This window comes from Sebastes fasciatus, chromosome 5 (assembly GCF_043250625.1).
Source record: "Sebastes fasciatus isolate fSebFas1 chromosome 5, fSebFas1.pri, whole genome shotgun sequence".
NCBI classification, from domain to species: Eukaryota; Metazoa; Chordata; class Actinopteri; order Perciformes; family Sebastidae; genus Sebastes; species Sebastes fasciatus.
In genome coordinates, this window is record NC_133799.1 from 25,398,409 (window position 1) to 25,408,081 (window position 9,673).

The window sequence follows — 9,673 nt, forward strand, 5'->3', positions numbered from 1 at the left end:
TCAAGTGGACATTGAATTGACCTCTGTTATCAGTGAACTTCAGGGTGTAAATATGTGTGATCTGATGCAGACGGACGTCCTGCAGAGCTGCAGCTCTTCAGATCAGTTCAGGCTTCAGGCTTCTGGACCACTTCAGCTTCTGATTGCAGACTTTCAAGCCTTTGATCAGCTGCTGAGCGGACAAAGAAGCCAAAAGCCTGTCAAGTGTGCAGAAATCACCGGAAATAGGCTTGCCTACAAAATAAAAGCGTGTGCATTTGACACCTCTTTGTCTTACTGACACATTTTAAGTGATTTTATAGTATTTTGGGTGCTTTTTTATCTGGTGAACTTCTCACACATCATTATGATTTAAGGTGGATGTCTTGCACAGGCTTGTAGACATTTAAACTTTTTGATTTCGGCTTCCCTTGAGGCTTCATGTTGGCTTTGGATATCATGTTTTATAAATAAATGTGTTGAGAAAACAGTCTGTTATTCAGAACATTACAATATGCATATTTAAAAAATTTTAATAGCATTCCTTCTTCCAAAAAAAGGCAGGGCTTTCATCCAGGTGACCGCTGTTCGTGTCCCATGTGAAACCAACAACGTGTTGTTTGTCTTTGAGTTAAGTGTTAATTCAGCTTTCAGCGTGTATGAAATTCATATACAATTCATTCAGCGTTTCCAAGAAATATGATCAGACAATGTCAAAGTGTTTTGTCATGTAAACATGTTCTAGTAGAAACCAAAAATACTATGAATCTGGTATGTATGAACCTGGAAATGAGCACGATATGTCACCTTTAAAGGTCCCATATTATGCTCATTTACAGGTTTATACTTGTATTTTGTGTTTCTACTAGAACATGTTTACATGCTTTAATGTTCAAAAAAACCTTTATTTTCCTCATTCTGTCAACCTGAATATACCTGTATTACCCTCTGTCTGAAACGCTCTGTTTTAGCGCATTTTGACGGAATTGCAACAGAATTGCATTAACATTGCTAGTCAACAGCTTGGGTCCTTGTGTACTTCTTGTCAGCTGATGACATTCACATACACTGCAACCAGGAATAAACTGGGACACATTTAGAATGTTTTACATTTTAAAATTGTGTCAAGGATCTAAATATTGTATATTCGTGACATCACGAATGGGCAGAAATCCTAACGGCTTGTTTCAAATGCAGAGTTTCTGAATACGGGCTGTGTGAATGTGAGTGTTTCGATACTTTCACAGTATTTATATAGGATTTAAGCCCACTTTATAATAAAAAAACATGAAAATCTCACTTTTTTATAATATGGGACCTTTAACTCTGGACTTTCTGTTGCACCATTTGGTTGCTGTAAGAGCTTTATTTTGTAAATCTGAGCGGATATAGTAGGTTTTAATTTCTAGTCTGGCAGTCTTGACATTGGTGACAAAAGCAACTGTGCGCTCCTTGGTGCCTGCACATCCAGCAGCCACCAGGCACTGAGAATAAAGAGAGGAGAGAGAGAGAGAGAGAGAGCACCCAGAGGACCTATACAATTTTAATTAAAAACTTGTGTCTCCTAATTGAAAGAAGAATTCCAGATGAAAAAAAAAAAAATGGAAGATTTGGGAAAAGTGTTTCCATGCACCTGCAGCAGGTCTGCAGTCCTGTTTGACTCCTCCTGGCTGAAGTGGAAGAGTGGAACGTTTCGGTGCGTAATTGGAATCGTGCGTAATTCCTGATGCTTCTGTCTCTCTGGTAACTATGGGCGCCAACATTCTGGAATCCAACTCCAGCGGCAACTTGACTCCCTCTGTGTCCGAGGCAGGGAGCGTCCTGCCGGGCTACCTGGCGGTGATCCTATCGGTCCTCATGGTGACTCTGGTTGTCGTGGTGGTGGCTGGCAACGCGCTGGTCATCATGGCTTTCATTGTGGATAAAAGCCTGAGAAATCAAAGCAACTACTTCTTTCTAAACCTGGCCATATCTGATTTTCTCGTGGGTGAGTTGGTGCCTCCTCCTCTTTCTTTCTTTGTGTGAAAGAAAAAAATTAATGAATGACTATTTTCTACACATCGCAATGTTTCCACAGTGTAATTCCACTAGTGTTCATTGATGAGTTTATGGTGACCTTGCCATTTGCTTCATGCATGTCACATTACTACACTGTCAAGAATTTCCCAGTAAAATAACAGTAAAGAACTGGCAGCAGGGTTGCCTTTATGTTACTGTAAAATTAACATTATTATACTGTAGCTGAAATTTACAGCTTTGTACTGTTAATTGCCAATTGTTAATGAAAAATGCAGTTTGAACTGTTTTTAAAAAAAATTAATTTCACAGTATTTTAGAGTTAATTTACTGTTTAAAGATACATTATATAGCTGTTTTTCCACCTTTCTTTTACATTATCTTACTGATTTGTTTTTAATGCACTATTTATTTTTTAAATACATTTTAATAAACATAATTTTTGCCTAGATGAATAGACTTAGCAGGTTACAGACATAGGAATAGTCACACTAAATACAATTAAAGGCACTTGACTTGACTATAGCTGGCTACAAGCACAGAATGCAAACCATAACAACATGTGAGTGAAGAACAGCTAATTCACTGATTTTACAATCATGTACCATGTACAAGCCTCACATGTGCAGATCAGGTCCCAGAATTAAAAAAATACTGCATGAAACTGTTATTGATGATACTTTAGACAGTTGATCAGCAGTAAAGTGCTGTTTTTTAAGAATGCATTATAGTTCAGTTAAAAAACGGCCTATGAGCGTAATTTAACAGGTTTTCTTTTGTATTAACAGTAAAGCACTGTTTTTTAGCAAAAACAGGTTAATACTGTTGAAATCCTGCTGTAAATTAACAGCAAATGTTTCCACAATGTAATTACAATGAGCCACTAGTGTTCATTGATGAGTTTATGGTGACCTTGCCATCCTTTTTTTGCTTCATGCATGTCACATTACCATGCAATTATGTTTATATTTGTAGCATCCCTCTTTTTTTATTTTAGTAAGGCATTCACACCCTTCTTATTGTGCTGCTCTTACAGATAAATGACACCTTTTCTTTATGATGAAACAACCAATACAGTGCTGCTATTGTTTCCAAAAAATGTCTCTGCAGGGGGAACATGCAGCAGCCAGCAATTTTTGTGTCACATGTAATGGGGCTCACATCAAGGCTGTCTGGAGGTCTGGAGAGGTGTGAATGTTAATACTGAAGCTTATTGGTTGGTTGTGATGGAGAGGGGGGGGGGTTGAATCATCATGCAATGTGTGTGTGTGTGTGTGTGTGTGGTTGTTCCAGGTGCCTTCTGCATCCCGATGTACATCCCGTACAACCTGACAGGCCGCTGGATGCTGGGTAAAGGGCTCTGCAAGGTGTGGCTGATTATGGACTACCTGCTCTGCACCGCTTCAGTCTTCAACATTGTCCTCATTAGTTATGACCGCTTCCTGTCAGTCACAAGAGCAGTAAGTACAGGCTGCAGAGGTGCTCATTACCACACACACACACGCACACACACACACACACACACACACACACACACACTCACACGTAGACTACTACCACAGTCTATTCTAAAATGTGTCACTCTCCAGGGCAGTTTGCCGTGCAGTGAGAAGTCATTGACATTCACAGCTTTGTTCCTTTACAACAGTTTGACCTCAGAGCTGTCTGCTTCATTTGGTATGTAAATATTTTGGATGCAGACATTAGCAGTCAACCCAGTTATCTACATATAAGGATCAATATAATGCAGTTAAAAGAGCACCAGATGTTTACACAGGTCACGAGAAGTCTGTCAATGAAAACAGTTTTATGATGTCTTCTGAACTTTTCAATGTTTGAAAATGTCATAGTGACATCATCAGGTTCATCTCAGATTTACATATTTAAACATTTTTTTTAGGAGGTGTGGGATGTGGAAGAAGTAAGTATTTAGAAGGCAGTAAGGGTCTTATTGAGTTGCATCATGGGAAATGTAGGATCCAGGGTTTTTGGAGCTTTTGGTACTTGAGAGTAACACCTCTTCCTAACATACAGTGAGCGAGCGAACTCAGGCGAATGGTAGGGCTGTGTATCGGCAAGAATCTGGCGATAGGATTCATATTGTGATACTGAGGTTACGATTCAATATATTGTAAGTAATGCGTTTTTGTCAATCTAATTTTAGGAAAACTGTTGTCATAGCTTAAAGAACACACCACCACATGCATAAAATCTGAGTAAAAAAGGTTGACTTTTTTATGCAATCAGAACAGTTGGATCTGCATTTGCATTTATCACAGTCGCTGTAACATCCAGCATCATAGCACTACTTTGAGAGGGCACATAAACTGAGGTGGCACATATCTTTGCAAATGAAATAAAGTATTGACTGAGTTAATCTTTGCATGTAAACTGTTATTAATTAAAAATCAACAGTGTTTTTGAGAATCAGTACAGTATCACAAAACATAACATCGCGATATTCGTCATTTTCTTACACCCCTAGCGAACGGAGCACACAAAATTGTATACTATGAGTGATGTCACTCTCTATTACACAGAGAAAGTGATATTGATTTATGTCAGCTACTCTCAGCGTCGATTTTGTCCTAATGAAAATAGGTTGAAGGTGGAGCCGGTGCGCAAAACTTTGCGTAACTCCTTCCTAACATACATCGAGTGAGCGAACTCTGGCGAATGGAGCACAAAAAATTGTCCAGATATACTACAGGCGATGACAGAGAGTGATATTCAGCGTTAATTTTGATCAGTGAAAACAGTTTGGAGGTGGAAACTGTGTGCAAAACTTTGCATGAATAGAGCCAGGGAAAACATTTTTTTCCAACAAGCGACACATCGCTGAGCTTGTTCGCTGACACATGTCTTCAAGGCACGGCCAAATTAATATTCTCTTCCCATTCACTTCCATTCTAGGCGAGTGAAGGGCCGAAAAAAACATTCGCTTCCAGTGGCGAAGCAAATTCACATGTTTGTATTGGAAGTACAGTTCAACTTTGGTGAACTTTTCAGGTATTCACGCATGTGTAACCGCACTTTCACTGGGAAAAACTGAAACAATCTGATGTTTGCTCGTTCGCATCGCGTCTTGGAAGTGGCGTTAGACCCTCTTTACAACTCACATTAACATGCATTTTGGGCGATCGGATCACAAGTGGACAGCCTTAAATACAAGTGTTGACGACCACCAAGACGCATTGTGATCCGATCACTCAAACCACCTGCCGAGGTGGTCTAGGACGTTTTGCAGTGTACACGTAACAGGAAAATTCTTGATCAAAACTGCTTTTTCTCGTCTCCAGTTGGTTCTCAAATTGCGTAAGCTGGCTTTGTCCATGACGTCCGAACATTTTCAAAAACAACTTGGAGATATATTACGAGTGCGTCAAACATCTTGGGCGATTTGGTTTGTCTGGAACACGCCAAGGAATAGAATCAATCTGTATTGTTCTTCTTTTAATATCCGGTAGAATAGGCACAGGAAGTGCTTTACGGCCTAAAACAACCACATTTGGTCTTTGCAAACAGAAATGATGTATATGTTTCTTTGCATATAGTGGGAAGAAGTGAGATCCAATCACAAGTGGTCCCTTGAGACGCTGTTCGTGTCCCGTGTGAAACTAAAAGTCAGCGTTCACTTATTTTATTACACGGCTGTGTTGAATACTCAATTCGGATTGGTCAACCACGGTGTTCTATGGTCTGTAATTTCTCTATAACAGACCGTTGCTATGTATAACAAACCGTTGCTATGGGCACAGTTCTGATGTTGGTCTCTGGCGGACCGTTTTGGTGTCAAAATATTGATTTCTTCAGTAAGTAGCCGTGTAATAAGCGGGATAATGTACAGCGAGCGGGTCATTGTGAAAGAAACCCCATCAGGGCGATGCGATGCTGCACCCCTCCGCTGCGCGTCGGGGTGCAGCATCGCCCTGTTGGGGATTCTTTCACAACAATGACCGGCTCGCTGTACATTATCCCTTACTTAATTTATGTCCGTAGCTTAATAAACTTAGTCATTTTAAGCAGAACCATGATGTTTTATTACTAAACCTAACCAAGTAGTCTTATTGCGCTTTTTTTTGTTTTGTTTCAATTTCCAACATTAACCACCTGTTTAAAACTACGACTGTAATCGTAAATATAACTGAGAATGCAGTTAGTTGTAAACTGATGTACTCAGAGCTGTCCACTTGTGATCCGATCACCTGAGACGCATGTCAACGCCAGGTGTGAACAGGGTCTAAAATTCAGGATCTCTCGCTCTCTCCTGCTTCGATTTTGTCAATTCTTTTTTTTTTTTTTTTTTAGTTGTTACCTGCAGCTCTGTAGCTCGCTCTGTCAGTCGGCCTTTTAGCGGCCACAGTTTTAGCCTGAGGGAGCTGAAATTTGGCATGGAGGTCAAGTGATTGTGAATGCATGAGCTATTGCGAATTTGCACTTGTTTATTTGCCTCTCGTGAGTCCCCCAACTACACGGAAGTGAATTACTAAATACGTAGCTGGAGTGCACCTTTAACGGGGGTTTTAACCAGAACAAACCTGATATTTATTCCCCCTGTTGGCTTGATCTGATCTTCAGTCATTATTTTTGTGCCATACACATGACCAGAATTAGTCATCAATTATAAGAACAAATCTCCCAGACAACATGTTTATTTGAGCTCAACTGGCGTAAAACTGAAACCCTTCCACGCGGGTCATTTTTATTGTCTCGCCGCCCGTGTTATTTTTAATTGGCTACATTTGTTAGACGCCTGATTTACAAAAAAAAAAAGAAGCTGCTTACTGAGAGCGTTTATGGTAATGACGTCTCTTTGCTTGTGGCAGCTTTTATCTCCTTTTCATTGAGGGTTTGATCTCAGCAGCTTAGTAGGAAATATTATTTATTTATGTATTAATTCTCACTCCGTAGAGAGCAGAATGTTCTGTCATTTTCAATGGAAATGGGGAGTGTTGCGCTTTTTGTAATGAACGCTCCATACCGGGGGCCACAATCACTTGTTAGCATTGTGAAGTGGCTCCATTTCATTATTTATTGATTTGGAGAAGTGGATTTTTTGAAGTTGCTCTTAGTGACGTTAGCAGCATTGTTGTCTGTGTAAAACCCAGCTTATGTTGCAGAGAGATATTTGGTGGTTTGAGGCAAAGAAAAGATTAAACACCAATAAAAAAGAAAGAGAGAGAGAGAGAATGGTTAATAGAGGAGCCATGCTTAATGATAGTGGAGAGCGAGAAGAGGTGAAGTGAAAATGGAGCGAGTGCGAAGAGAATGAGCCACGGTTGATGGCGAGGGAGGAGAGGATCGGGAGAAACCAGATGTCTCTTTCACACTCTTGTGTTGCATCAGTGAATGTGGCTCTCAGCCTAACTTCTCTCCTCTCTGGCTGCAGTGACACATAACAACCTCACTAGTGGGTTTTTATTTACAGCTTCTCATAATATAAACTGGGCTCCATTTGCGGGTGCGCTTTGTTTAGTGTGTGAACAGCTGTGGAATGTAACAAATAGTGTCATTGTTCACGATAATCGCTGTGAGTCACCTCTCTTTTGATTTTTGACGCAGGTTAAATACAGAGCACAGCGACACATGACCCGCCAGGCTGTGATCAAGATGGTGGCGGTATGGGTGTTGGCCTTCCTCCTCTACGGCCCCGCCATCATCTTCTGGGAGACGATGGTCGGCCAGAGCGTCGTCCCGGCTCACGAGTGCTTCGCCGAGTTTTACTACACCTGGTACTTCCTGCTCAGCGCTTCCACCTTCGAGTTCTTCACCCCGTTCGTGTCCGTGGCCTTCTTCAACCTCAGCATTTACCTGAACATCCATCGCAGGACCAAGAACGCGGGCGCCTGCACCGAGGACGACGACGTCGTCGTCAAGACGCAGAGGATCAGCAAGAAGCACAAGGACGGAGCCTGGACAGTGTTTTTTGTGAAGACTCGCAAGGTGTCGTCCAGCGAGCCCACTGCGATCTCTGCGGTTATCGAGGACGACGATGTCCTGTCGCCGTCCTCCTGCGGCGGCGACCCTAATAACAGTCAGATATTCATGCAGAGGGAGAAGTTCTCCCCCGACAGAAAAAACTCTAGGCTGTTTCAGCACACGGCCTCCTGCATGGCGCCCGGTCGTAGGACACAGGCAGCTCGTCTGTCTCGAGACAAAAAGATTGCCAAATCTTTGGCCATCATTGTGTGCATTTTTGGGATTTGCTGGGCTCCTTACACTCTGCTCATGATTATCCGTGCCGCTTGTAGCGGCGCGTGCGTGGCGAACTACTGGTATGACATCACGTTCTGGCTCCTGTGGCTGAACTCTGCCATCAACCCGTTCCTTTACCCGCTGTGCCACAGCAGCTTCCGAAGGGCTTTCTCAAAGATACTGTGTCCAAAGAGACAATCAGTCCAGCCTCAGATTGAGGCTCAGTCCTGTTAGAATTGCACTTCCATGCTTTTATGAATGCAGTAGCTGTTGTCGGTCAAACACTGTAAAAATCCATATAATGTTCTTCCATCGAAAAAGAGACATGTTTGCGCTAAAGTGAGAGCAATACGACAAATCAACATGCGAGAAAAAAAGAAGTGCAGTTATAATATTCACAGACAATCTTCTTTAAGGAGGACAGGAAGGAGGGACGTGGTGGTTTAAGCTTTCTCACCACTTACTTCTTTATGTGCTCAATGCTGTGAAATGATGACTTGTGCAGCCAGATAGAAGGTGATGATTATGATTTAGTCTCAGATATTATAAGAGAACTACAGCACCGCCGAGTTGTTAAATTACGGTCTGTCTGCTTGAAAGCACAGCGGAGGGAGACAGCTTCTCACACGGCCGCTGTGACGACAAAAACCTTTCAACTCCTATTTAGATCAAATTGATGTGACGGTTTTTATGTTTTATAAAGTTTCATAACCTCTCTGCACATGAAACCCTTTCAAAATATGTCGCTGTTGATTTGAAACAGAAGGCCTTTTTTTGCTCATGTCCTCAAAAGGGTGCTTTGCAAATCCAAGCTTTTTCATCGTGCAGCAATAGGATGACAAATGTGGAGTCGTCAAAGTTCAAAGCACCTGAAGAGAAGAAGAGAATAAGCTGTATTTGTTTACTGTGTGCACTATCTGAGAGGTGGGCGAGGGGCAGCAGCAGGAGGGGGGGAATCAGCTGTTATCTGCCATCACTGAATCTGCACTTAATAAAAAAAAAAGGTGTTCTTGTTGATGTTAAACGATGTACAGCACTAGCAGCATTAAACCTTTTGTACTATAATATCTATGCCAAGCTAGATGGTTGTGTTCTTTAAGTGCAGTATTTATTCAAAGACTTGACTGGTTTATATGCCACCCAAACTACTTGACTAACTTTGTATCTTGGCTCTGAATGTGTGTTGGTGTAAGTAGCCAAAGAAAGAATAAAAAGAAGACTGCCTACACTCTACGTCTTATTGGTCAAATTTGGGTAGCGTAGAAGGAAACGGTTTGACATTTTTGGGAAATAAACACTTTCTTGTCGAGAGTTAGATGACAAGATTGATACCACATTCAATGTCCGTACGTTAAATATGAAGCTACTGCCAGCAGCTGGAGTAAAGGAGGAAGTCAGGTGACGCAGTATAAAAAGCAATAAAGTCCACATAGGGAGGGGAACTTCTCATTGTTCCGACAGCTCATTGCTCCGAAAATACACA

At 41.5% G+C, this 9,673-nt stretch overlaps 1 protein-coding gene across 1 annotated transcript; it reads left to right on the forward strand.

Annotated features, from left to right (window-relative positions):
* Nucleotides 1-1,440: 1,440 nt before the first annotated feature.
* On the forward strand, nt 1,441-9,417 carry LOC141768108 (histamine H3 receptor). Its single transcript, XM_074636061.1, has 3 exons — nt 1,441-1,966; nt 3,289-3,455; nt 7,558-9,417. The coding sequence occupies exons 1-3, from the start codon at nt 1,729-1,731 to the stop codon at nt 8,422-8,424; spliced, it is 1,272 nt and encodes a 423-aa protein (XP_074492162.1). The 5' UTR covers nt 1,441-1,728; the 3' UTR covers nt 8,425-9,417.
* Nucleotides 9,418-9,673: the final 256 nt, after the last annotated feature.